The sequence below is a fragment of the Brassica napus genome, chromosome C8 (genome assembly GCF_020379485.1).
Source record: "Brassica napus cultivar Da-Ae chromosome C8, Da-Ae, whole genome shotgun sequence".
NCBI lineage: Eukaryota > Viridiplantae > Streptophyta > Magnoliopsida > Brassicales > Brassicaceae > Brassica > Brassica napus.
The window spans coordinates 44,498,372-44,524,280 of record NC_063451.1 but is presented as its reverse complement, the minus strand read 5'-3'; the positions used below and the strand labels follow the sequence as shown (position 1 = coordinate 44,524,280).

The 25,909-nt window shown below is 34.8% G+C and overlaps 5 protein-coding genes and 1 pseudogene across 10 annotated transcripts; 1 reads left to right on the top strand and 5 right to left on the bottom strand.

Annotated features, from left to right (window-relative positions):
* Positions 1 to 1,144: 1,144 nt before the first annotated feature.
* On the bottom strand, positions 1,145 to 3,497 carry LOC106403347 (replication factor C subunit 1-like). The gene is made up of 7 exons (XM_048765144.1): positions 3,268 to 3,497; positions 3,013 to 3,085; positions 2,825 to 2,917; positions 2,535 to 2,744; positions 1,912 to 1,948; positions 1,685 to 1,741; positions 1,145 to 1,534 (listed from the first exon to the last, which is right to left on the bottom strand). The coding sequence occupies exons 1-7, from the start codon at positions 3,396 to 3,398 to the stop codon at positions 1,377 to 1,379; spliced, it is 759 nt and encodes a 252-aa protein (XP_048621101.1). The 5' UTR covers positions 3,399 to 3,497; the 3' UTR covers positions 1,145 to 1,376.
* A 1,615-nt stretch (positions 3,498 to 5,112) lies between these two features.
* LOC106368882 lies at positions 5,113 to 7,265 on the bottom strand (annotated as a pseudogene).
* A 524-nt stretch (positions 7,266 to 7,789) lies between these two features.
* LOC106365279 (protein LURP-one-related 15) lies at positions 7,790 to 9,285 on the bottom strand. Its single transcript, XM_013804730.3, has 3 exons — positions 8,863 to 9,285; positions 8,525 to 8,755; positions 7,790 to 8,116 (listed from the first exon to the last, which is right to left on the bottom strand). Exons 1-3 carry the CDS (start codon positions 9,079 to 9,081, stop codon positions 7,916 to 7,918), a joined length of 651 nt encoding a protein of 216 aa, XP_013660184.1. The 5' UTR covers positions 9,082 to 9,285; the 3' UTR covers positions 7,790 to 7,915.
* A 7,145-nt stretch (positions 9,286 to 16,430) lies between these two features.
* Positions 16,431 to 18,340, bottom strand: LOC106365280 (protein LURP-one-related 15). Its single transcript, XM_013804731.3, has 3 exons — positions 17,502 to 18,340; positions 17,184 to 17,414; positions 16,431 to 16,799 (listed from the first exon to the last, which is right to left on the bottom strand). Exons 1-3 carry the CDS (start codon positions 17,517 to 17,519, stop codon positions 16,575 to 16,577), a joined length of 474 nt encoding a protein of 157 aa, XP_013660185.1. The 5' UTR covers positions 17,520 to 18,340; the 3' UTR covers positions 16,431 to 16,574.
* A 220-nt stretch (positions 18,341 to 18,560) lies between these two features.
* Positions 18,561 to 20,302, bottom strand: LOC106368885 (2-hydroxy-palmitic acid dioxygenase mpo1-like). Its single transcript, XM_013808953.3, has 4 exons — positions 19,703 to 20,302; positions 19,060 to 19,122; positions 18,904 to 18,975; positions 18,561 to 18,777 (listed from the first exon to the last, which is right to left on the bottom strand). The coding sequence occupies exons 1-4, from the start codon at positions 20,036 to 20,038 to the stop codon at positions 18,652 to 18,654; spliced, it is 597 nt and encodes a 198-aa protein (XP_013664407.1). The 5' UTR covers positions 20,039 to 20,302; the 3' UTR covers positions 18,561 to 18,651.
* A 68-nt stretch (positions 20,303 to 20,370) lies between these two features.
* On the top strand, positions 20,371 to 24,657 carry LOC106368883 (photosynthetic NDH subunit of subcomplex B 4, chloroplastic-like). Of its 6 annotated transcripts, none has more exons than XM_048765139.1 (7): positions 20,371 to 20,607; positions 20,705 to 20,743; positions 20,826 to 20,971; positions 23,307 to 23,329; positions 23,429 to 23,484; positions 23,553 to 23,624; positions 24,411 to 24,657. In XM_048765139.1, exons 1-7 carry the CDS (start codon positions 20,437 to 20,439, stop codon positions 24,522 to 24,524), a joined length of 621 nt encoding a protein of 206 aa, XP_048621096.1. In that variant the 5' UTR covers positions 20,371 to 20,436; the 3' UTR covers positions 24,525 to 24,657. The 6 variants fall into 6 exon arrangements, with proteins under 6 accessions (XP_048621096.1, XP_022564062.1, XP_048621098.1 ...); XM_022708341.2 differs by having other exon boundaries at positions 20,817 to 20,971; XM_048765141.1 differs by having other exon boundaries at positions 20,414 to 20,607; positions 20,714 to 20,743.
* The last annotated feature ends 1,252 nt before the right edge of the window (positions 24,658 to 25,909 follow it).

The following is a 25,909-nucleotide window of genomic DNA, read 5'->3' as shown; positions in this document are numbered from 1 at the left end:
CAACGTTTTTCGACAGTGTTAACTTTATAACACCCAGAACTTGTTTGTCAAGGAGCTCCCACTCATCCTGATCCATCTTCTCAGGCTTCTTGCTCAGCGGTTGATGAAACTTTTTTCCGTACATATAATCTTCAATTTGCATTCTCCAAAATGCATAATCTGTACCGTCAAATTTTCCGATACTGTGCGCTGAACCGTCTTCGCCTCCCATCGTTTATGGAACCACCGTGTATTAGAACACCTACGTCGACAAACCGATGTTACCGACAATAATTCACTATTCATGAATTACTGTTCACGTGAATAGTAACTCCTCAAAAAATTTGACCGATCACCGTAACTCAAGCTCTGATACCAGTTGTTAGGAAATATGCGGTCAAATTTTGCGGTAACCCAGAATTTATGGGAGCGGGAAAACACACACACAATTGTTAACGGAGTTCGGCCAATCTTGCCTACGTCTTCGGACCTGCTACAGATCTTTTATTATCAACCCGGAAAATTTTTACAAGCTCTCAACTCACACCCGACCCAAAATACACTCAAGAAATTACACTTAATTTCTTATAGAAAGATTTTTTTTTTTTTTTCTCTTGCTCACTCTCTTCTTCTCTTGTTTTTCTCTTTGTTTTGGGATGGATTTCTTCTTCTCCTTGTGTGGTTATTTATAGGAGATTATGAGGAGTTGGTGAAACTTCTTGTTGCACCTACCAAAAAACACAAAAGAAATGTGTTGTTGAATTAATCAACAAACATGTTCTTGATACAACTTCTGTATCTACCAAAAAAACATGTTCTTTACAGTTCTGCTATATATATAATATACTGAGTCAGAAGTCCAGAGGTGTGGGAGCATTAGGAAGAGTTTCTGATTCTCAAAAATATAATAAAAAGATTATTTAAGACCAAAGGAGGATTGCTTCAGAGAAACTCCTTATGTGTTGGTTTGTGTCAAATAACGAAAAAAAAACTAAAGATTGTTGTGCATTGGTCCGTATATTGTTATGATAGTTGCTTGCATCTTCAGAAGCTTGGCATTACAGTCATCAGTGTCTCTACCCTTACTCAGAGATTTTGCAATCAAAATCAGAGAACACAGCAGAATTAACAATCGAAATGAGGTTTTAGTTTACATTCTATACACTCATTTTGAAGGTTTCGTGTCTTCTTGTATTAGTTTGTTTTTTTGCAATTCAGTTAAAAAGAGCAAAGCCTTGTGCCCTAAAACTCCAGTGACAGCATAAACTTCATTTGTCAATCCAGGAAGAAAAAAAAAAAAAACCGAAAATGGCTTTTATATCCAAACATGACAGCGTTCCAAGAAGAGATGTTTCTTGATAAAATTGCCTGAAAACCGAAACGATTTTGGCTTTTTCTCATCTCTTTCTCTTGGCACCAGCGCCTCGTCCTGTAGCCTTCTTCTCAGCCGCAGAAGCATCTGCTGCTTTGCGTCTGCCTCTGCCCCTGCCTTTACCAGCTGCCTTTCTTGTACCTGAGCTTCCAGCTCCTTTCAAATCCACTTCAACTTGGATCCCTGCACATCCCAAATTATATATAGTTCGTTAGATATATAATGCTCTCAACAAAATCCCTTTAACAATCACGTTCAGAGCCAATACATGGGGTTCTAGGCTGACATTTCTAAAGGAAAACTGAACTGATCAAAAGAAGTAACAAGACCGACCTCTAGCATTCAGTTGTTTTAGATTTGACTCCAGCTTTTCTCCATTAGTTGCTTCTTCTGGAATAATCAAAACCCAGTCAGAATAATATCCTTTCATGTAAATTCGTAAGTCCTAATAGATTACCTAAGGTGATTTTGTTATGTCATTCTGAGACTCAGTAACTGATTATACACAACCAGTTACGTGATTCTCTACTACAATAGTTCACAAAGATGTACAGTAGTACCTGAGTCTTCAGCGCCTGAGTCGTTTTCTTCTTCATTCTCTGCTAACGGCCATGGGCGGATCTACGTTACGCAGCATGGGGGCAGCTGCCCCCAGTAAAATCTCTAATTAAATTTAAATACACTAGGAGAACAATGTGTTCTGCTGCCTTATTGGTTAAAACGTTTTTTCTGCCCCCACTAAACCAACGTTCGAACCCATCTGCAACCTTAAATAGTGTTATTTTTATCTTTCCTTTACTTTTCTGGTTTCTTTTTCTTGACCACGTGTTTCATTAGTTTTCTCATGTTCTTTTTTCCTTGTTTCTATGTTGGTTTCATTCTAAATCTTTTGTTTTTATATATTTTGAGTTCAAGTGTGTTCAAAAAAACAAAAAATATATATGTATATATACATTTTTTTTTGAATTCAAGTATTTTTTTTCATATCATTTTGTTAGTATATTCACTATTTTTCTTCATTTATTTTTTAGTTATATTATTTCACAAATTTATTTTTCTTCTAAATGTTATTCTTATTGAAAAATATTAGAACACATTTAAGGAATATTATTGAATAATAATTAATTTATATAATAATTAATTAATTAATTATGCCCCCACTCAATATATTTTCTAGATCCGCCACTGCTAACGGCACGCCGTCTTCATCTCCCAAACTTTCAACATTTGGTTCAAGCATTGCACCCATTCGCTTCTTCGGCGCTTTTTTCAACCCCGGAAGCTGCACCATGTCAGCAGCACGTACCATTCTGGTTTTATTCGTCTCCTTGTATTTTTTAGTCAAAGCTGTTTTAACTGCAGGTGGGACACCCTCTAATGGATTTGCACGTCCCTGGTTCGTAAAGATTGCAATACATTTATTAGATATCAATTGGCAATGATAACCAGTGAAATAAGAGAAATCGTGTAAACCTTAAATTTCTCCAACTCCATAATAGTATCATAGTCCTCTTGGCTTATAGAGTAGGAGTTCATGAATTCAACAACTTCTGAAACAGCTTCATCCTGGGTAAAATCATAGAATACTCATCTCGATATTATACAAACAAGTGTATACTGCGTCAATGAACAACAAAAAACAGATGTTTTTAAAGTCAAACCTTAGGCAGTGTCTGGATTGGACTCGTCAAGCGGTTCAAGAGAAGGGGTACATAATCAACACGAAGAGTCTCCCTGTGATCCATATTAACAGTAGCCAGAAAGTTGGAATAAGAAACATAACATTGATAAAAAGAAAGGAAGGAGGTAAAAAAAACATAAAGTTGGCTCTTCAAAGACGAATGAAATATGAAGAACACTGGTAGTAGATCGTGAAAGAGACAACTGATAAAGCTAACTGTAAATGTGGAAACAACCTCCCAGAGCTGGATTCACGGGAAGGAAGGACATGAACATGCAGATCCTCCAGCAACCTTGTATTTTTTCCCGCCGTAGAATTCTTGCCAAGCCACCCACCAAATCTATTGAAATTACGTTCTCCCTGCATTCAATAATTGCGTCCACAACTATGCAGTGTTAATATCATCATATTCTAGGCAGCTTCAGAGCTACAAAACGGAGAAACAGGCTCATGCCATAACCATATCCATGCACAATGGTAACCATGCTGAAGTAAGGATCTCATTTTACGAAACTCTAATTTCAACATATGAGTGGTGGACTGGCAGAGTCAACGACTTAAAAGCAAAAATAAATGCATCATGTGGTATATGGACATGCATCATAAAAAAGAAGTAAATTGAATGATAGCAGAAGTTTCCAGGTTGCATCTATATGGTGTAATGAGCTTCACTGGAAAATCATTACCTGCTCTAACCCTGTTAAAGATAATGGATTAAGAAAGGCACAAACCCTGTTTTCTCTAACCGGAACCGGAACCTAAACCTCAGCTAGGGCCCAAAAAGAAGCAAATTTATTACCTCATCAACCAAGGACTTTATTTTAGAGGCCGTATCTTTCTTCAACTGTTTCTTCCTCTTCATCTTAAGCTCTTCTACATTTTGCAGTTGGAGAAAAGAAGGTTGTCACGGAGAGAAGGAATTAATAAAAAAATGGTAAACTACAAATGATCTAGCATAATGTGTAAGTTGTGTGCACATGTTATGTATCTCCACGAGTGAGGGTGATAGTACCGTACCTTTCGCGTAAGCTGCCAGACTTGAGAAGTAAGCTGCCAGATTTGAGAATTAAGCTAGAGACTTATAAGGTTTTATAAGGCTTTATATGCTCGAGTAAGCTGCCAGACTTGAGAAGTAAACTGCCAGACTTGAGAATTAAGCTAGAGACTTATAAGGTTTTATAAGGCTTTATATGCTCGAGTATTTTATTGAAGAGAAGAAGACCGTTGAAGATATTTTAAAAAAATGAATATTTTATTATATTGTGTACTGAAGCAACTTGCTTTTTAAATACTTGTACTCAGATCCACAATTAAAAGAAAAAAAAAGGAATAGAGTTTTTCCCAGATCTACTTTCTCTCTTTGTTCTTCAATGTTCTTCATCTAAGTCTCTTTATCCTCACATTCTTTCATGGTATCAGAGCAAGTAAGCTCCTGAGATTCATTCTTCTTTACTCTATTCTCTTTACTTCCGCAAATCTCTGATTTTCCCTTTCTATTTTTGTTGGTTCCGCGTGTGAATTCTCCAATGGCCGGGATTCGAACCCAGGTGGCGGAACTCACAGCCTGTGAGCCTTTTACCACTAGAGCTAGAAGTCTCAGTTAAAATTCTCTCTCTGGTTGAGACATTGTCTAGCTTTGTTTTTTCCTCTCTATCTGAACATTCTTTCTCTGGGTTGAGACATTGTTTACAACAACAATTGTTGTTTCAAGTGCATGTGCACATTGTTGCACAGATCTTATTTCTCGGGATTTTGTTGCAAGTAGAAGTTGTTTGGTTGAACGTCCCAAAACCAAAAGGATCATAAGTGCATGTCATTATATTTTATATGTATATATATTTTTCTAACGAAGTATGATTATGTATGTGGTACACGATAACATCATGGTTAGGTCAGAAACAAACGATTTATATCGTAAACTCTTGAAACTCTAACATATCATTTAACAAATATGATATATTGTAAATTATTAGTAAGGTCACATTTTCAACAACCTCTTAGTAGTGGGGATAGCAACTGGAACGGGCACCTTAGGATTAAGTTTGGTTCCACGCCTTGGAAGACATATCAAGAAAAAAGATACACCAACAAAACTTGCAGATCAAGAATCATATACAAAAACCATAGTTCCAAGGTCCTCAATATATGAAACGACCCAACAAACAAAGAAGCAGACAGCTTTTGGAACAGTATCAGTCAAGTTTCTTAACATTCTTTCTATCAGAGGACCCATACTGTCTGAAGAGAGGAGAGAATCTATGTCGCTGTATGATCTTGACAAGGACAAATGTGTTTGCAGCCAGAAACACCAAACTCGCCATCCACAGCTGTAGAAAGACGTTAACCCCCTTGAACTCAAGCATGTATCCCCACAACAGCCAATGCGTCTGAGCTCCAATCCACAGGACGATGCATAACAAGCCTTGCCATTTCATCTTCATACGGCTCCATGGTAGAATCAGAGGTAGCAGGCAATAGAACCACACAAAGTACTGCGCAGTTATCACCTAGAGCCAAATTAAACTACTAGATCAAAACCAGAAGGTTTAAGCATTAACATTGACTCTTTAGTGCATACCTTATTGAAAGCCACGAATGCGACGGTTTGGAGAAACATACAGAACACTGGATCCTTAGAGAAACTGAAGACTAAAGCAAGCTGTACTGTGAACTGAGGCAAGAACGAGATGAGCTTCTCCACAGCTGAAAACTGGCGCTCGTAGTGAAGATAAATGTGGTAAAAGTAGATTGAGAAGTTGTGCCTTGGATCCGTGCGAGTGAGGTGATACAAGAGAGCCTCGTGGAGGAACTCGTGTCCGTAAAAGTAGAAGGAAACAGCATTGCAAGCTAGGAAAACTCCTCCGGATATCAAACCGAACATGATTCTCTCCCTTGAAAACAAACTTCTAACACTGAAGTGGAATGTTTTCTTCTCAGTGCTGCTAGTATGTGAATTCCAATCCTCGAGAGACGGCTTTGGACCAGATCTAAATAACTTGGAATCGAGGACAGGATGATTGGTAACGCGTAGATAACAGGATACACCCTGAAATGCACACCAAGGCCGTACCAAAATGCAGCTTGTGACAAATTACCTACACAGCAAAAACACATTGTTGCAATGTCTTGTTATGATCTATTTAGGCTTCGAATGGTAACACAAGGAACCAAGGAACCGCACCTATGTATCTATAAGATAAGACGCCTAACCACCCCTAGCGATTTTTAGAATATTGGTTAACAATAACAAAAATCTCTACATATATCTATTATCTATGTATCTATACGTTTTTTGTAACTATTAGAACCGCATCACAGATGTTCCGCATGTTACTACCATTCGGAGCCTTATTGTGGAGCTCTCAGGGCATAAAAGAGCTGCAAACTTGATATATGTGTGTGAAGTAGTACCTTTCATTAGGGAGAAAATGATCCACAGTATCATAGCACAAACGATGGGTTCACAGTTCCCTCTGGTTCCAATTGTGAACGTAAACGGATTGAGAAGCCATACCATTAGAGAAACAGTACACACCACCTTACGTAGTTTCAAAATCTCACGGATAAACAAACCCACCAGCAAATCTAAGAGGCATATAACGACAAACAGGTTATGCTGAAGATTAGAGAAACAAAGGTCGAACCTTTAAGGCTTGAGAGAGCTGAAGACTAGAGAAACAAAGGTCGAACCTCATACCAGAAGCAGAGAAGATGAACTTTCCCCAAGAGCGATGGATGATTGAATTGGGGACGAGGAGAAGCGCGAGGAGAGGTGAGTAACGGTAAGTGGTTCTCTTGTAAGGAGATTCACCGGATGCCATCGTCGGAGAAGACGGTGTAGTCGATGTCCGTGTAGCGGACCTCCATGTGAGCGTCTTGCCATTCTCCGTAGCATGGAGGGAGGATACGAGCAGAGATCGGAAAGTCATCAGCTTCGTCCCTTAGAAAAGAAAGGATGGATATTTCAATTTAGATGGGTGAACCCATAACATTCAAGATCTTGTTGTGCCGTTACAAAGACGTTTGAGTGATTCATCAGTCTTGTCTGAACCACCACGAGACATGTCGTTGTTTTCTGAAATCTTCAGACTTTTGACTCAGAAACAGGTTAGCGTTCACCTTTCACGCCTCTTAGGTCGTTTCGATTTGGATTTGGGTTCTTCGAGAGAAAGATGTAGGAGATTATTACAGGGATAATTGAAGTCGCCGGTGTGTTATGAGTGGTTCGATTTCGTTTTTTTCTTTCCTGGTTTTTGTTTGGTTTTCCGGTTAGTTTTGGTTTAGTAAGATTATGACTAATCTAGCTATGGTTCGACAATTTGAGATTTTTGGTTTTAAGGTAGACAGTAGTAGGCTATTACTTAGGCCAAGTGACTGTTATTTATTTCAGGAATCCATTATAAACTTTTGAAAACTTTATAAACCATACAAGTTTAATCATATTTTTAATATTTACTAAAAATTTAAAATTAATCATTTCAAAATCTAATAAAAAAGTTATAATTTAGTTATAAAGTTATGTGTTTTTCCTCAAATTTGTAATTAACAAATAAAATTTTATCAATCTAATAAAACAAATCTATGAATAAATATGTGTATGAGTAATATGAATTCTAAAATCTCTACAATATTATTTGAATTTTGTTTTTAACTTTTTATTCATGAAATTTCATTGACATTTATTCCAAATGACTTCATTTACAAAGATTTTAACACAGGATTTTAATGAAGTATTAGAAATCTTAAATAACATTGGATTGAAAAATATATGATGAGTGTTTTATAAATATAAGATCCAATACCACTGAACTTTAAAACATAATTTAGAATCATTGCCTGAATAACAATAGATTTTGGTTGGATTTAAACTCTTTTAAAATCCATCATTGAAATAAACCCTGTACAACGTGGGCAGCCTCGAAATTATCAGTGCCGATTCCTTTGGCCGACTCTTGTCGGTCAATAACATCGAAAAGGACTACGAGAGAGGCAATGAAGGCATAATCGACGTTTGGATTAACCGTCACTGAGAAACTGTCCTTTCCCGATAAAGCGGTATGCCGCGTGTGCTTCTTGTGCTGCATCTGTTACATAGATACACGACATTCTATTTAAGCACCTACCAACCAGAGTATTCAAGTATTTTTTTTGCCAATTAATTTTGGTTTAGTAGTGTTGCAAATGTGAAGTTGATTGTTCTTACAATTCATAAACACATGGTCAACCTACCAATTCACAAATAGGCTAAGCGTATGTTTATTCGGGATAAACTAAACAGAAACAAAATAAAGAAGTTTTGCTTTGAAAACAAACCAAAATCGATCCCAACATATATAACACCGTGTTAAACCAACTCTGAACCAAAACGGGATATAAAAAATATAAAAAACACTATAAACTCTTAGGCACGTGAGGGGGCATAGAATAATTGATTAGTCGGATATAGGCTGGGTCCAAAAGAAAAAAAAAGGAAAGAGATTGAGTTAGTTTACTTGGGCAACAATGACGTCAGATTCACCGGCATAGACGACAGAAGAGCGTTCGAGCCAGTTCGTCCCCTTGACTCTGAAATCGCATGTCTTCTCTCCATTGTTCTGACCCAAAAACACATCAAGTTTCGTCGTACGCTGAATCATCGACGATCTCTTCACAGTGTACAACATATCACACTCTTCCGTACTCCCACCTTTAAATACTTGCCACCTGTTATGCAAGGTCATCGACTGCAATAAATTTAATTTAGTTTAATTAAACCCGACTATACATAGTAACAAACATACGAACTCTTAAGTTATGTGTGTGTGTGTGTTTTTTTAATGAGTCTATGGACCTTTTCTTTCATAGTCAAAACCGGAGATCCAGAACTATCCAATAAGATCATCTTCTTGTGAAGACCAAAACCCGGCTTCTTCACCTGGAACATCATGTTCCCGTTAACGTCACCTATAACGAAGTTACCGTACTGTGACGCAATCTTATCCCGCACCATCGTCAGATCCACGGGGCCAGGAACACAGAACCTTCGATTCACGATCACCGACTGCGCCATTTTGTCTTTCTTCTCCCTAGAAAAGGTATTATTGTATACTATGCTCTTTCTATCTTTTTTTTTCTGCTTTGGTGAATTGGTTTCGTGCCGAGAAGATAAGCTTACTCAGGGGTTTTATATAGTCTACGAAAAAGGAAATCTGCATCCAGTATGTTGACTATTAAACTGTCTACGCCCATTTTTGAGATTATTTTATTTTTGTTGTCACTGTAGATAGTCGATCCATACCCAACTTAATTAGTAGTGGCGGCCAGGAACTTATTTTATTGGAAGCAAAATATATTAAATATTAACTATACTGAAAATATATATTGTATAAATGAATTATTATATTATACTTTTTTGTTTAAAATGAAAATGGTTAATTTTTATTTTTTTGTCATCGACAATACTGACTCTTAGTGACTCTGTAAACTAAACCGTGTGATTTCAATCCATGTGAACGACAAAAAACGATTGGTTTCTAGCACTGCGCGCTAGACGACCCGCCTTTGAATTTTGCGTCTGTGGTATATAGATAATCTCTGATCGGGTGAAGCTCTCTTTCAGTTGATATCTTCCAAATAATTTGCAAAAGCTGGTCATTCTTCTGGTTCGGAAACCATCTTCACCAATTGAGAACAATCAGTTGCAAACGTAACCTGAAATTGACGTAAATTCCTCATACATTCCACTGCCCAGAGCAACGCTTCAATCTCTGCATGAAGAGGCGATAGACTAGCCCTAACATTCCTCGCCCCCAACAATCCATCAAAATCTTCCAAAATACTGAGCCAACCTTGTCCTAAAAAACTATCCTCCTCTTTCCACCAGCCATCTGTAAAACACCATCTTCCTGGGATCGACGGCAATATCGCATATATTATTTGTGGTGTCATCTTCTGGTCATTCGCTACTTGTGCCTTAACCCACAGTGTTGACTCTGTTTCAGCCAATTTAAGCGTATCCATAGGATCCATATCCAAATTACTGAAAACTTTATTATTCCTAGCTTTCCAGATATACCATAGTATCCATGCAAACTGATGATCCTCCATCTGCGGGAGAACTTTCCAGAATAGATGATCCATATTTGTGAAGAGGGATATAGTTGGAAAAATATTTGGATTTGATGGTATCTTCGAAAGAGCCCAGACTTGAACAGCTGGAGGATATTCAAAAAACACATGATTTACCGATTCTTCAGAAGCTCCACATCTAGCACAACAAATATCCCCTTGGATCTCCCTCGCTTCTAAATTCTTCCGCACTGATATACATCTTGACACCAGTTGCCATAAGAAATGTTTTAACTTTAGTGGGCACCGTATTTTCTAGCAGTAAGCATTAATGAAAATGGTTAATAAACCACGAATTACACATATATTATACTTTTTTTGTTTAAAATGAAAATGGTTAACAAACCACGAATAGCAAATCAACAATGATAAATAATTATTTTATTTTAATAATTGTTATTTATCTTGTATTTACAGATAATGAAAATAAACAATTTGATTGACTTGGAGGTCATCGTAACAATATTCTTGACAAACCCATGTCATCCCATCATCAGTCATCTTTAAGCAAATTGACTGGCAGGTCAAAGAAATCGAAGACAACAAAGAAGACTTTTGAGCAACTTGTTCTCTCTCTGAATAAAATAAGACCATGCATATATCTTACTTTACTTGCTATGAACTATCCATGTTTTTTCTTTCTTTTTGTCGTGGTATTACTTCAATTATATGCAATTTGATGTACAGTATATTGTAAATTGGAAAGACGAATTATTTTATGTTTTCAGATCTTATTGATTAGAGGAACTTTCCAATGAAAGTTAGAGCTACATTGGTCCCCTTTTTAAAGTTGGCAGGCTCATCCATTGATCTACAAATTTGTATCTATCTAATATTTATTTATGATATTAAATTTCTTAGAAGAAAAAACTGAGTACAAATTAAAGTTATCAAGAAAGCATTAATTAAAACTAGTTATGTTGACAAAAAAAAAACTAGTTATAATTAGTAAAAGAAATTTAAAATTTAAAACGGGAGTAAGTAACCCCATTACTTCCACCACCATTGTAAATTATTATGATCTTCAACTATCTATAACATATGAGATTATGATAAACAATGTTTACAAACAGTGATTCCATAATGCAGTTTTCTTTCCCTGCAATTTAGATACACGACGAACAAGCAATGTACGACATTCTTCATGATGTGCAAACTCTCTAAACCATGAAACCTGGGAGAACAGTTTTGTGCTAACAGTACGTACTCTAGAACTTTAGATTATCTTTACACCATTAATCTTGTTATAATTGCAATTTTAAAAACTGAAATCCAAATCTGGTGTAAGAGCTTTTAAACTCTGGACCATTGGTCCAAAGGAATTGCACTATTTATTAGATGAAAAAGATTTGAAGATAGAATTTATCAATAATAGAATGAAAGTTTGAAATAAAAGAACGTGTCAGATATTTCATCAATAATTAACTCGATATGAATACCCCAAACCGAGTAAACAAAAAAAACATGTAAAACGCAAATGATGTGGATTGGATTGTTGTGGTGAACATGGAAGCCGAATGACTTCTCTGAGATCGTCAATCCCACTCCGAGATTCATTAGTTGGCTTTCAAGAATTCTTGAAACCGTTATCGGAGAGTGATGAAATGAACACAAATGAAAACATTGTTCATCTTTTGTTTGCAACTTGCAAATGTGGGAAGGTGTTCTTATAGTAACTAGGATTTTTACCGCGCTACGCGCGGTTGTTAATTTAAATTTGTTAAACTATTAATTTAAGTGTCGAACTTGTTTTGTTTGAGCTTGTACTTATTTTTACATAAATATTTACTGATTATTTATAATTAATAAATTTTAAATAAACAACTCTATTATATTTTATTTATTTTTCCAATAAATTTAAAAGATTAATTTTTTACTATATACCATCTGTTGATATTATAAAATAGATTTACTGAAACCAAAAATTGAGATTGATAACTAACACACTAAAGATGAGTATATAGTTTGTTGTTATTGTATTTTAAATAGTTACCTCTCCTAACTTCATATATGGTATGATACAATTTTTTATTTTTTTGTTTTCTTTTCATTCGAAACTTCCAATGATTTTTCTATATTTGTTGTATTAAAATCTTTCTCATGTCCAGTGATTTCTCTATATTTATTGTATTAAAATCTTCCTAATGGTGTTATGACCATTACTAATTTTATTGCATTATTTTATTAGTTTTAAAAAAATACTGTATATTGTTAATTATTGTGAAATTTATATATTTTGGAATTAGTGTTTATGATATCTTGAAATCTTACAAATATTTTAATTTTTCAATGAGTTTTAGGCAACTATAACATTTGTCATAGATTCAGGCACACAAAGAAATATTTTTACTATTACCATTGATGACATTTTAAAATTCAGAAAAAATATAATTATTTCATAAATTTTAGATTAACTCTTCGTTGATCACATTGTTATTTACTATTATTTTCCTTTACTCTGCGTTGAGCATTTTGTATAAGTTTAAATTTTACTGATTAATACTTCTTTAATCACATTGTTATTTACAATTATTTTTGTTTACTCTGCGTTGATCACATTGTTATTTACTATTATATTTGTTTACTCTGCGTTGAGCATTTTGTATAAGTTTAAATTTTACTGATTAGTGCTTCGTTGATCACATTGTTATTTACTATTATTTTTGTTCACTCTGCGTTGAACATTTTGTATAAGTTAAAATTTTACTGATTAGTATTTTAAATTGCTATCTTCGAAAGAGCCCAGACCTGAACAGCTGGAAGATATTCAAAAAACACATGATTTGTCGATTCTTCAGAAGCTCCACATCTGGCACAACAAATATCCCCTTAGATCCCCTCGCTTGTAAATTTTTCCGCACTGATATACATTTTAACACCAGTTGCCATATGAAATGTTTTAACTTTAGTGGGCACCGTATTTTCTAGCAGTAAGCATTAATGAAAATGGTTAATAAACCACGAATTGCACATATATTATACTTTTTTTGTTTAAAATGAAAATGGCTAACAAACCACGAATAGCAAATCAACAATGATAAATAATTATTTTATTTTAATAATTGTTATTTATCTTGTATTTACAGATAATGAAAATAAACATTTTGATTGACTTGGAGGTCATCGTAACAATATTCTTGACAAACCCATGTCATCCCATCATCAGTAATTTTAAGCAAATTGACTGGCAGGTCAAAGAAATCGAAGACAACAAAGAAGACTTTTGAGCAACTTGTTATCTCTCTGAATAAAATAAGACCATGCATATATCTTACTTTACTTGCTATGAACTATCCATGTTTTTTCTTTCTTTTTGTCGTGGTATTACTTCAATTATATGCAATTTGATGTACAATATATTGTAAATTGGAAAGACGAATTATTTTATGTTTTCAGATCTTATTGATTAGAGGAACTTTCCAATGAAAGTTAGAGCTACATTGGTCCCCTTTTTAAAGTTGGCAGGCTCATCCATTGATCTACAAATTTGTATCTATCTAATATTTATTTATGATATTAAATTTCTTAGAAGAAAAAACTGAGTACAAATTAAAGTTATCAAGAAAGCATTAATTAAAACTAGTTATGTTGACAAAAAAAAAACTAGTTATAATTAGTAAATGAAATTTAAAATTTAAAACGGGAGTAAGTAACCCCATTACTTCCACCACCATTGTAAATTATTATGATCTTCAACTATCTATAACATATGCGATTATGATAAACAATGTTTACAAACAGTGATTCCATAATGCAGTTTTCTTTCCCTGCAACTTAGATACACGACGAACAAGCAATGTACGACATTCTTCATGATGTGCAAACTCTCTCTAAAACATGAAACCTGGGAGAACAGTTTTGTGCTAACAGTACGTACTCTAGAACTTCAGATTATCTTTACACCATTAATCTTGTTATAATTGCAATTTTAAAAACTGAAATCCAAATCTGGTGTAAGAGCTTTTAAACTCTGGACCATTGGTCCAAAGGACTTGCACTATTTATTAGATGAAAAAGATTTGAAGATAGAATTTATCAATAATAGAATGAAAGTTTGAAATAAAAGAACGTGTCAGATATTTCATCAATAATTAACTCCATATGAATACCCCAAATCGAGTAAACAAAAAAAACATCTAAAGGCAAATGATGTGGATTGGATTGTTGTGGTGAACATGGAAGCCGAATGACTTCTCTGAGATCGTCAATCCCACTCCGAGATTCATTAGTTGGCTTTCAAGAATTCTTGAAACAGTTCTCGGAGAGTGATGAAATGAACACAAATGAAAACATTGTTCATCTTTTGTTTGCAACTTGCAAATGTGGGAAGGTGTTCTTATAGTAACTAGGATTTTTACTGTTAATTTAAATTTGTTAAACTATTAATTTAAGTGTCGAACTTGTTTTGTTTGAGCTTGTACTTATTTTTACATAAATATTTACTGATTATTTATAATTAATAAATTTTAAATAAATAATTCTATTATATTTTATTTATTTTTCCAATAAATTTAAAAGATTAATTTTTTACTATATACCATCTGTTGATATTATAAAATAGGTTTACTGAAACCAAAAATTGAGATTGATAACTAACACACTAAAGAGGAGTATATAGTTTGTTGTTATTGTATTTTAAATAGTTACCTCTCCTAACTTCATATATGGTATGATACAATTTTTTTATTTTTTTTGTTTTCTTTTCATTCGAAACTTCCAATGATTTTTCTATATTTGTTGTATTAAAATCTTCCTCATGTCCAGTGATTTTTCTATATTTATTGTATTAAAATCTTTCTAATAGTGTTATGACCATTACTAATTTTATTGCATTATTTTATTAGTTTAAAAAAAATATTGTATATTGTTAATTATTGTGAAATTTATATATTTTGGAATTAGTGTTTATGATATCTTGAAATCTTACAAATATTTTAATTTTTCAATGAGTTTTAGGCAACTATAACATCTGTCATAGACTCAGGCACACAAAGAAATATTTTTACTATTACCATTGATGACATTTTAAAATTCAGAATAAAATTCAGAAAAAATATAATTATTTCATAAATTTTAGATTAACTCTTCGTTGATCACATTGTTATTTACTATTATTTTCCTTTACTCTGCGTTGAGCATTTTGTATAAGTTTAAATTTTACTGATTAGTACTTCTTTGATCACATTGTTATTTACTATTATTTTTGTTTACTCTGCGTTGATCACATTGTTATTTACTATTATTTTTGTTTACTCTGCGTTGAGCATTTTGTATAAGTTAAAATTTTACTGATTAGTATTTTAAATTGTTACCTCTCCTAACTTCATATATGGTATGATACAATATTTTGTTTTTTTTTTGTTTTCCTTTCGGTTGAAATTTTTAATGATTTTTCTATATTTTTTGTATTAAAATATTTCTAATGTCCAGTGAATTCTCTATATTTATTGTATTAAAATCTTCCTAATGGTGTTATGACCATTACTAATTTTATTGCGTTATTTTGATTAGTTTAAAAAAAAATATTGTATATTGTTAATTATTGTGAAATTTATATATTTTGGAATTAGTGCTTATGATATCTTGAAATCTTAAAAATATTTTAGTTTTTCAATGACTTGTAGGCAACTATAACATCTGTCATAGACTTAGGCACATAAGAAAATATTTTTACTATTACCATTAATGACATTTTAAAATTCAGAAAAAATATAATTATTTCATAAATTTTAGATTAACTCTTTGTTGATCACATTGTTATTTACTATTATTTTTGTTTACTCTGTGTTGAGCATTTTGTATAAGTTTAAATTTTACTGATTAGTACTCCTAACTATCTTTTTTTAAATTCATTCTCTTATTTGTCAAATATTATATCAAAACAAATAAATGATATAGTATAACACAAAAATAAAATTAATTGAATTAAAATTTGTTATTTAAATTTATATTTAACATTTAAAATATATAAATTTTATAGACAAATAAAACAGGCTAAACAAATCAAATTAACAGATCGAAAAAATTATTAGAAGCCCAACACGATAATGATCTGTGACATGACCAAAAAAAAGAATTTTATTGGCTGATTTTTGAGTCTTACGTGGATAGTCTATCTATTGCTGGTATTCCCCTTTTATTTATTGTATTGTATGATAACACATAATTTTTTTTAAGTAATTTCCCTATATTTCAACATCAATTCATGGTGGTCTTATTATTATCATCTCGGGTTTTTACGTGGAAACATTAAAATGGAGTAACACTTGATTTAGTGAAGTATTTGTAATCTTACTTAAACAACATTAGATTATAAATCAATGATGCATGACTTATAAATATAAGATCCAATAGCACTGAACTTTAAAACATAATTTAGAATCATTAACTGAATAACAATAGAGTTTGGTTAGCTGCAAACTCATTTAAAATCCATCAGTGAAGTAACATGTGTAAACCGTGTACAAGATGGTTTGCACCGTGTGCAACCTCGTTCTTCTCACCAGTGTCGCCTTTACCGGGCGGATCCTGTCGGTTAATAACATCGAAAAGGACTAAGAGAGAGGTAACGAAGGCATAATCGACGTTTGGATTAACTGTCACCGAGAAATTGTCCAGTCCCGATGAAGCTGTCTGCCGCGTGTGCTTCTTGTGCTGCATCTGTTACATAGACACACACCATTCGATTTAACCACCAACCAACCGAATATTCAAGTATATTTTTTTTTGGCCAACTAATTTTGGTTTAATAAATGTTGCAATTGTGAAGTTGATTGTTCTAACAATTCATAAACACATGGTCAACCTACCAATTCACATATAGGCTAAGCTTATGTTTATTCTGGATAAACTGAACAGAACCCAAAAAAAAAGTTGATTTGAAAGCAAACCAAAATCGATCCCAACCAATATAACACATTAACTAACTCGTAGACATGTGAGAAAGAAGGATGGCATAAAATAATTGATGAATCGGATATAGGCGGGTTCCACCAGAAAGATCAATATGGAAATAGAAGAAGGAAAGAGAGTGAGTGAGTTTACTTGGGCAACAATGTTGTCAGATTCACCGGCGTAGACGACACAAGAGTGTTCGAAACGCTTCGTCACCTTGACTCGGAAATCGCATATCTGCTCTTCATTGTTGTGACCCAAAAACACTTCAAGTTTCGTCGTAAGCTGAACTACCTTCGATTTCTTCATCGTGTACAGAAAATCACACTCTTCCGTACTCACTCCTCTATATACTTTCCACCTCTCATGCAAGGTCATCGTCTGCAACAAATTTAATTTAGTTGAGCCCGACTTATATACATAGTACATATGAACTCTTAAGTTGTGAGTGCGTGAGTCTATAGTCACCTTCTGTTTCATAGTCATTTATATGGAAGTTACCGTGCTTGAAGTCAATATTATCACCATCGCCAGATCCACGGGGTCCGGAACACAGAACCTTGAATCCACGATCACTCTGGCGACGCCACCGCCTTGCGCCATTTCTTCTTTCTTCTCCCTACAAAAGGTATTATTGTATAATATGCTCTCTGGTGAATTTGTTTTCGTGCCGAGACGATAAGCCTCAGTTACTGGTTTTGCTGTATTAATAGCGAAAGCGGACGCAGGGCTCATCAAACAGCGCTTTCTAGCTTTCTTCAGGATTTAGCCTGAACCGATGCCAGAGTTCTCCCAATCCTTCTTCTCTCTTTGACGACCGATAAAGAAGAAAAGAGAATCTCCTTCGGTTGATTATCTAGTTTCGGAAGATGCATTTCAAAACCTTTTTCTCTCGTACCCAGTTCGGGTGTTTGAAGCGGCAGCAGAATAATCTTATCAAAATGGATAGACTAGTTTGGTATATTCGTAGGAGTCAGCGCACAAAGATATTACCCTCGGGTTTTAAATAGTCTACAAAAAAAAAAAAAGAAATCTGCATACAATGTGTTGACTATAAAGTATAAACTTTAATTTCTTAGTTTAGGCTCATTGTCTTTTAGTTTATTTTTTTTTGTCGTCATGCATCATTTTTATAGATATTTGATCTAAACCTAAAAAATCTTCATCCAGTGTGTTGAGAAGTCTATGAGCATTATTTTTGAGAAGATTATTTTGTAGTCATGCATCATTATTATAGATATTTGATCTAAACGTATAAAAATATAGGTATCTAGTATGTTGACTATAAACTTTTCTTTTTGAGAAGTCTGCACATTTTCCTAAATAGTCATTTTTAATTTTTTTCAGAAAAAGAATATTCAAAAAAAAAAATGATCAAAATAGATTTTATTAAAAAAACAAAAAATCTTTATATATTTTCTTTTATAATACATAAATAAAAAGTAAATTTTTTTAAATGTTTTCAAATTCAACTTTTTTATATATTTTTCGATTTTTTAAAAATACGATCCATGAATCCCATGGTGGTGGTCTTATATTTTTTTGGTTATATCATGGATTTAATGTGGAAACATTACAATGGGTTTAAGTTGTTGAGTTATATAATCCAGTCCAAAGCTTATGTGAGCTTATTCTTCTTGACCTGCTTCTTTGCTCTCCACTCCTTTATGTCACTTTCTACCTTGGCATTCACACGAGCTTGAAACCCTGGATATGGTTCATACCCGAAAACCGATTGAAGGACCTGTAATTCATTCCCACGTTAGCTTTTCAAGTTCTCATAGCTATGGTTTCACGGAGTAGTAGAAAGAAGAAGGTAGCCGGACTGAAGTATTTAACAAATATATATAACACACATAAAAAACTTAACCTCAAGCAACACGAAGAAAGGAGCCATGAGAAAAGCTTGGAGCAGATTGTCTAATAACGCCGGTGCTCGTTTCTGTGACAAGAATCAACAAACATCTGTTGATTAGACACTAAAGGAGAATCAAAACAATGATGTCTAAGAGCCAAAAGGGGTTACCTCGAACACTCCATGGCCAAGAAACTGCCCCGTCCAGCATAACAGCTGAGACGCTATCCCAACCTGAGAAAAAGACAGTGAAAATTGTTAGTCTCTACATAACAGAACAGGGACAACCTCGCCTGTTTACTATGTTTCCCTTTCTCTGAAATCCATAACAAACTAATCAAATGATGCAGAACACTGATGATGATACATATAAAACCTCCAAAAGTTTACAAGTGTTTTTAAAAGAACCTGAACTTTAGTTGAACAGGTGGTGTAGACTCTATAAATCAGAGACCATCACTAAAGTCGGTGGTCAAGAACAACAAATTGTCACCAAAATGCTCTTCACCACTAATGATTCAACAACACCAGAAACTACAAGTCTCCAGACCAAAGAATCAGAATCTTACAAACTCCAGAGGTAGAATATATGCAGAACAAACTGCAGTGACTGACGAAGAGACCCAAAGAGGAATAATGAATCATTGTAGCTAATTTCTAACTCAAAGCATCAAAAACAATGACCAATAAATGCATAAAGCACACAAATGGATGCACATATATACCCTCTCATAAATACACTCTTCCACAGAAAGACTCAACCTTTATCTCACAAACATTACACATAGCTCAGAAAAGAAAAAAAAAATCTAACCTTGAAGGCTAGAGAAGGCCCTAACCGAGTAGCAAGGAAGCTGGAACCGACCCAGCAAGAGAAACACATGAGGGCAGCTACAAACCCAGCTCTTTTATCCAAACAGAGGTAGAACAGAGCATAGACCACGGTTAAGATAAACCCGACGTTTAGCCGGAGAACACCGTCGAGGGTCAGCGATTGAGAAAGGTCGAAAATTGGGGTCGCGGAGTGGAGGAGGAGCAAGGCGGTGAAGACGATCGGCCACACGAAGATGATGTGTATTACGATGTTGATCGGGTTGCTGTGGTAAGCTCCGTAGAAGGCGAAGTGCTTCTCTAGATCGAGCAACCCCATCCTGCGACACGTTTGTTCGAGGATCTTCTGAGAAAGAGATTAGAGACGTGTTGAAGGACAAAGGGAAGAAGACGAAGGCGGAAACTTTCTGGAAAATGATGCTACCATGCGCTTTTGGATGAATAAACACGTTTCTGTGAGTGCTACCATGCGCGTTTGAAAGAATAGACATTTTCGGTGGTTGCTAATATGCGCAGATGGAACTTTACTATTTTACACGGTTGGAAGAATAGAAAAGTAGACAGTTGAATTAAGCGGATATTTTTAGCAATTTATGGTAATAGTCGTTAACCTGCGCTTTTATAAGGCTACAATCTGCTGTGTGATTGCTAACACGCGCTTTGTTTATGTATGACAAAGAGTTAAAGAGTGGAGGATACTGATTCCCTTATCCACACATGTTCTGTCTCCAAGAATCTAATCTTAAAGTTAAAATAATAATAGAAAAGGGTTGCAGCAACACTGTGTCTTATATCTCCTCTCCTCCATTGCCACTTATCAAAGAAGTATCAATGGCTGAAGCATTCACCTTCACAAACCTTCATGTCCCGTCTTACTCGAGTTACTCGGTCCATATTTAACTATGTTCATATACAGCCAAGTGTTTCATCATTTATATTAGAAAAAAATATACTAAGAAAGGGGTTGTTTTTTTTTGCTGTGTACCCTAAGCAGTTTTCAGGGACAACTCACGGATGGCAATCTGTGAGTCTCTAATTTAAAAATCTGATTGCTCTTGTTATGAATTTTACGTTTTATAATTCTGAAAAACAACTAGATGAAACAGAATGAGAAGAGGGAAAAGAATGTGATGAGAGGAAGCTTATGTGTAAGAAAGGCATTGCCACATGATTTGCCACTAATGGCTGTGATGGTTCAACAAATTGAAGGGATGCGTGATATCATTACAGAGAAACACGTGTGGCATCTAAAGCCCTGTTCGTTTGGTTGCCGCAGGTTTTGGCGTCAGCGGCAGCGTCTGCGTCGGCGGCGGCAGCAGCGTCAATGAAAACAGTTGTTGTTCGTTTCGCAGACGCTGACGCTGACGCTGCCGCAGATTATTGTTCGTTTAGAAGACGCACGAAGTTGAGGTCGACGCCGACGCTGCCGCAGGAAGCAGATTTTTGGGTTGTTCGTTTGACAGACGCAGCGGCTATTTTCATTTTTTCAGATTTATTTTAATTTTTTTATAAAATTGTATTTAAATAAATCAAGTGTAGTTTAAACATATTTACATCCATTAAAATATTATGTTTACTTGATAATAATTTTTTGGTCAATTATACAAATGTAAATTATACAAATGTAACAATTTTTTTTCATACATCATAAGCTAAATTAGAAACAAAATAATAATTCAAAATATTTATTATAAACAAAAGCTAAATATTACATCAAGTCTTAAATAAATATCACATTTACATGACAATCAAAGTTATAAGCAAAAAAATTAAATCATCAACTAAAACATTTAATACGGTAAACGACCTCTACCATATTCATTTGTGATGTTATCACGCAAATCTTCCATCGCTCTATCACCTGTCGGCTCATATACAATACGTCCACCACCACCACCACCACCACCACCACCATCATCTTTTTCATCATCATCATCATCATCACCTTCTTCTTCATCACCGTCACTATCAGCTTCTCCTTTTCCATCATCACCATTTTGCCACTGTACAAAATCGTGATCTTCCCGATTAAGACTAGTGTGAGAGAAACTTACATCTTTTGACGTCGACATCTTAAAAAGTGAGAGGAACAGCAGTAGAGAGTGAGTTTGAGAGGGTCTGAGCTTGAGAGAATGAGCTTGAGAAGATCTGAGTCTGCAAAAAAAAAAAAAAGAGAATAAGCAATGTGTTCACGTTTTGGAACAAGTAGTAAAATATATTTGCACTTGTTAGTCACCTTTTCCACTAGGTCTGAGCAAACCTGAGATCAATGGAGCCTGAAATGAGAGAGCCTGCAAAAAGATGCAGAGAAATGGAGCTTATGATCAATGAATCAAAACACATAAGATCTTATGATCAATAAATACTTTATAAATTTTAAACAAATATGGAAGAAAAGCATAAATAAAAATCATTCACAATCCACAGTTTGAAGCATACGTTGAGTGTTCCCTAAACACACACAAATTATGAAAAAATTGAAAAATCAAGTCAAGCCGTCTACTTTCTCCAAATAAGACCAAACAACGTTCCAACAATGTTCCAGGAAACAGAAACAATTTAACTTCTACTTGACTCGGCATATGTTAACTTCTTAAAACAATTTAATACTAAGAAGCAACCCTTTAAGCTTCCCCATGAGTGCAGACTCGTAAACCAATACGTACTAACTACAATAGGATGTTTTTGTAGCCTGCACTTTAAATTTAGAAACCCCAAAAGCTACACTCAGAAGACAACCCATCGTTTATATTAAAAGAACAGACCAGCAATGGAACCATGAAGGTAAAGAAAGGGAGTTACAGCTAGGCCTCTTTCACAATGAAACCAAAGATATATCACAAAAAGACTCACTAGGGAGCATCAAACAATCATCAGAGATTCAAATAATCAGAATGTTGAAACTCTATTTGACTAGCATCAAACGTACCTCAACGAGAAAAGGAGAAGAGAGAGCTTGGAGATGAGATGAGCTCGGAGAAGAGAGAGTTTGGAGATGAGATCAGAGATGGGTAAGAGAGCTTCGAGATGAGATCGGAGATGGGTAAGAGAGCTTGGAGATGAGATCGGAGATGGGTTTTCTTCAGAGAAGAGAGACAGCCCGAGATGGAGACAGATCGTGACAGAGGGAGAGCCAGAGAGCCTGAGATGGATACAGCTCGTGACGGAGAGAGAGCCCGAGATGGAGAGAGCTCGAGATGGAGAGAGAGGTTGAGATGGAGGGAGCTCGAGATGGAGAGAGAGCTTGAGATGGAGAGAGCTCTCAAGATCTTCACTGGTTCTAGGAATGGAGATCGAGAGAGAGAGATAGAGATGGAGCTGCGTCACTTTCCCCGACTGCGTCAAGTTTAGGTTTAGGTTTTTTGTAAATACTAAAACATAGTAAGGGTAAAATAGTAAATTACCTTATTGGCCGCAGGTTTTATGTCGCGACCGCAGGTTTTATCGGCGTCAGCCGCAGGACGCGGCGTTCGGACGCGGCGTCAGACGCAGCTGTCTGCGGCAACGAAACGAACAGGAGTTGACGCCGAATGTTGACGCTGCCGCTGCCGCCGGTACCTGCGGCAACCAAACGAACAGCACCTAAGTGATAAAGCCATCAAGAATGTCTGTAAGTAGCAAACTTTTTGGTGTTCATTAAGACAAGATTAAGGTCTTTTTCCTTTAGTTTGTTTTGTGGTTGATACATTGGTCTTGATCTTGCTGCCAGATTTGTTCTACATCATGTTCACTTGTTGGGGATGCCTGTACTTTGGTTCCGCAAAAGTAAGGAAAAAAAAAACTCCACTCAAATCAAATCTTTAATGTATTTATGAATAATGGTGCATATATAGGATCCATTCTATGACTCGGAGGAGTACCGTGGAGATGGAGGTGATGGAACCGGATATTGGGTCTATGAAACTGTACGTATCTCTCTTTCTAATATTAGAAACTTATAAATTATTGTTTGGGATGTTGTCATGGCCTATCCCACACTGGTCGTTACAGAGCTTCACCCTGTAGACCGGTTTGACCACTCTATATGTCTAAGTAAAGTTTGTAGATGGCTCTAGGTTTGCCTTTAGGTGTCACAGTCTTGTGCATTTACGTTTGTTTATTTGCGTTTACATTAATGCTTATCAAAAAAAAATTTGGAGCAATTATGCTTATCATTTTTTTTCCCAATTTGAACCTACAAACTTAATTATCTTTACAAACTAGTATTTAAAAATTGTAAACGTCAAACACAAACATAATAAAATATTTTCATTTATGCTGGTATATATATGTTAGACTTAACAAAACATTTGATAAAAATTGAATTTCTTACTTATATAAATTTTGATTCCTGGTAACAGTGAAATCAAGGCTTAACAGGTTTGATGTAGTTTTGCTACCATTTTTTTTTGGATAAAATGTGAATATTAAACACAAATGGAACAAGAGTTCTTTTACAAAGCTTGAGAAGCAAGTAGTTACATATGGCTCAAAAACAAAATATAGATAGGTTTGTAGTTCTGGTAACATTGATCCCATATAGATAGGCGGTGGAGAATCTAAAACAAACTATATTTAGTTTGGGCCGGTTTGGTCTAGGCTGGGTCTGGCCATAGACTTAGTACATCACGCTTTAGACTACTTAAGTAACATACAACTATTATAGATTGAATAGAGTTGTTATTATGTTTTTGCTTGTATGTCTGATGCAGCAAGAAGACATAGAAGAGAAAGCAAGAGCAGAGTTATGGCGTGAAGAACTTATCGAAGAAATTGAACAGAAAGTTGGTGGGTTAAGAGAGCTCGAAGAAGCTGTTACCAAGTAGACAACTAACTTGTAAATCATAAACAAATTATGCACATATATATATTTTTTTTGTCAACATGCACATATATTTTATTTCTTTGATAACGGTCATAAACCACTCTTCCATTTATATAATATATATGTTATCTGTATCTTTGTTGTGTTGTGTGTTTCTGAATCATGGAATGAACATGTTAGGAGCAATCGTCTCATTCAGATTTTTGTCTCAGTTATATAAATAAATTAATAATTACTTAGTTGGGGCTAAATTAATTGGTCGTGTACACTGGAACAGTGAGCCTAACGAGGAACCACTTGCGGGAAATACGCTATGGCACGATTTCATCTGTCCTTTAAACTGTATAAAACAAACCAATCATAACGTCAAATGTCCATAAAAAATAGGCAAGGGGAAGAAGGAGAGCTTGTCATGTCTCTGTCATTAATCTTCGTGCTTTCATGTTTCAAAGCCTCTTTGATATTGTGAATCCACCACGTGTGGTTTATTTTGGAACACATGACAAGGGGATCAGGGGATCTTATGTAGAAGATATCTGTATTATATTGTTTGTATGAATTAATTATTGTAGGTTGTGCAATTATAATTCTGGCCCAACAATGATGTTTGACTGTTAATGACTCCATTCACATCATTCCATTGTTGTCAGTTTATAACATTTATCCATATAGATTTTTTTATATAAGTTATATAGATATTTTCAATAAAGATATTGAATATGTATGAAGGTATACAAAAATCTATTATAAAAAATATAAAAATATAATTTTAAACTATTATAAAAATATAAAAATATAATTTTAAAATTTTACTAAAAGTTATGTAGATTTGAATATGTATGAAGGTATACAAAAATCTATAAATTTTGGAAATTATCTGTTTGTTTTTAAATTCAGTTCAAAAAAAAAAAATTACAAGTAGAAAAAACAAAGAAGGACTTGCATGTCAGCGTCCCACTCACTTTCTAGAAAGGCGAGAACGAATCAACAAGACCGAGTCCCTTCATTGCTACTTCTTTCTCTCTCTCTCTCTTAATTACGCGCCAACGAAGACTTAGCTGTTCTTTTTGTTCCACATGTGCAGTAGTGCATTGACCTAGTCTCCCGTCACAGCTCCTATCTCAATACATGTAATGTATCTTCACATGGCACCCACTAGTCTATCATCCTCCACCTCAAATATCACAGCCCCGTAACTCAACAACGTCCACAACCGAGATTTTTTACACTGCCTCATTACAGATCTAAAATAGCAACCATGTAGATTCATTACAACTACGTGTACACTGCGTGTTCAGTAACAAAAAGAGTAAAAAGAGGATTCAAAAGGAATGAGAACACACAAAAATCAAACTATAGCTTTTCATCGTCACACCTTTATATTTA

Coding starts and splice junctions, on each gene's coding strand:
- LOC106403347 (XM_048765144.1), bottom strand. CDS start 3,398: ATGCAGGGAGAACGTAATTTCAATAGATTTGGTGGGTGGCTTGGCAAG. Junction 2,745..2,824: donor TGGAGTTGGAGAAATTTAAG/GTTTACACGATT, acceptor TTTACGAACCAG/GGACGTGCAAATCCATTAGA. Junction 1,949..2,534: donor ACGGCGTGCCGTTAGCAGTG/GCGGATCTAGAA, acceptor CCGTTAGCAGAG/AATGAAGAAGAAAACGACTC.
- LOC106368883 (XM_022708341.2), top strand. CDS start 20,437: ATGTTCTGTCTCCAAGAATCTAATCTTAAAGTTAAAATAATAATAGAA. Junction 20,744..20,816: donor CAACTCACGGATGGCAATCT/GTGAGTCTCTAA, acceptor AAAAACAACTAG/ATGAAACAGAATGAGAAGAG. Junction 23,485..23,552: donor TGTACTTTGGTTCCGCAAAA/GTAAGGAAAAAA, acceptor GTGCATATATAG/GATCCATTCTATGACTCGGA.
- LOC106368885 (XM_013808953.3), bottom strand. CDS start 20,038: ATGGGGTTGCTCGATCTAGAGAAGCACTTCGCCTTCTACGGAGCTTAC. Junction 18,976..19,059: donor TTGGCCATGGAGTGTTCGAG/GTAACCCCTTTT, acceptor TTCTTGTCACAG/AAACGAGCACCGGCGTTATT. Junction 18,778..18,903: donor CTTTCTTCGTGTTGCTTGAG/GTTAAGTTTTTT, acceptor AATGAATTACAG/GTCCTTCAATCGGTTTTCGG.
- LOC106365280 (XM_013804731.3), bottom strand. Junction 16,800..17,183: donor CTGACAACATTGTTGCCCAA/GTAAACTCACTC, acceptor TCTATGTAACAG/ATGCAGCACAAGAAGCACAC.
- LOC106365279 (XM_013804730.3), bottom strand. CDS start 9,081: ATGGCGCAGTCGGTGATCGTGAATCGAAGGTTCTGTGTTCCTGGCCCC. Junction 8,756..8,862: donor TTTTGACTATGAAAGAAAAG/GTCCATAGACTC, acceptor AATTTATTGCAG/TCGATGACCTTGCATAACAG. Junction 8,117..8,524: donor CTGACGTCATTGTTGCCCAA/GTAAACTAACTC, acceptor TCTATGTAACAG/ATGCAGCACAAGAAGCACAC.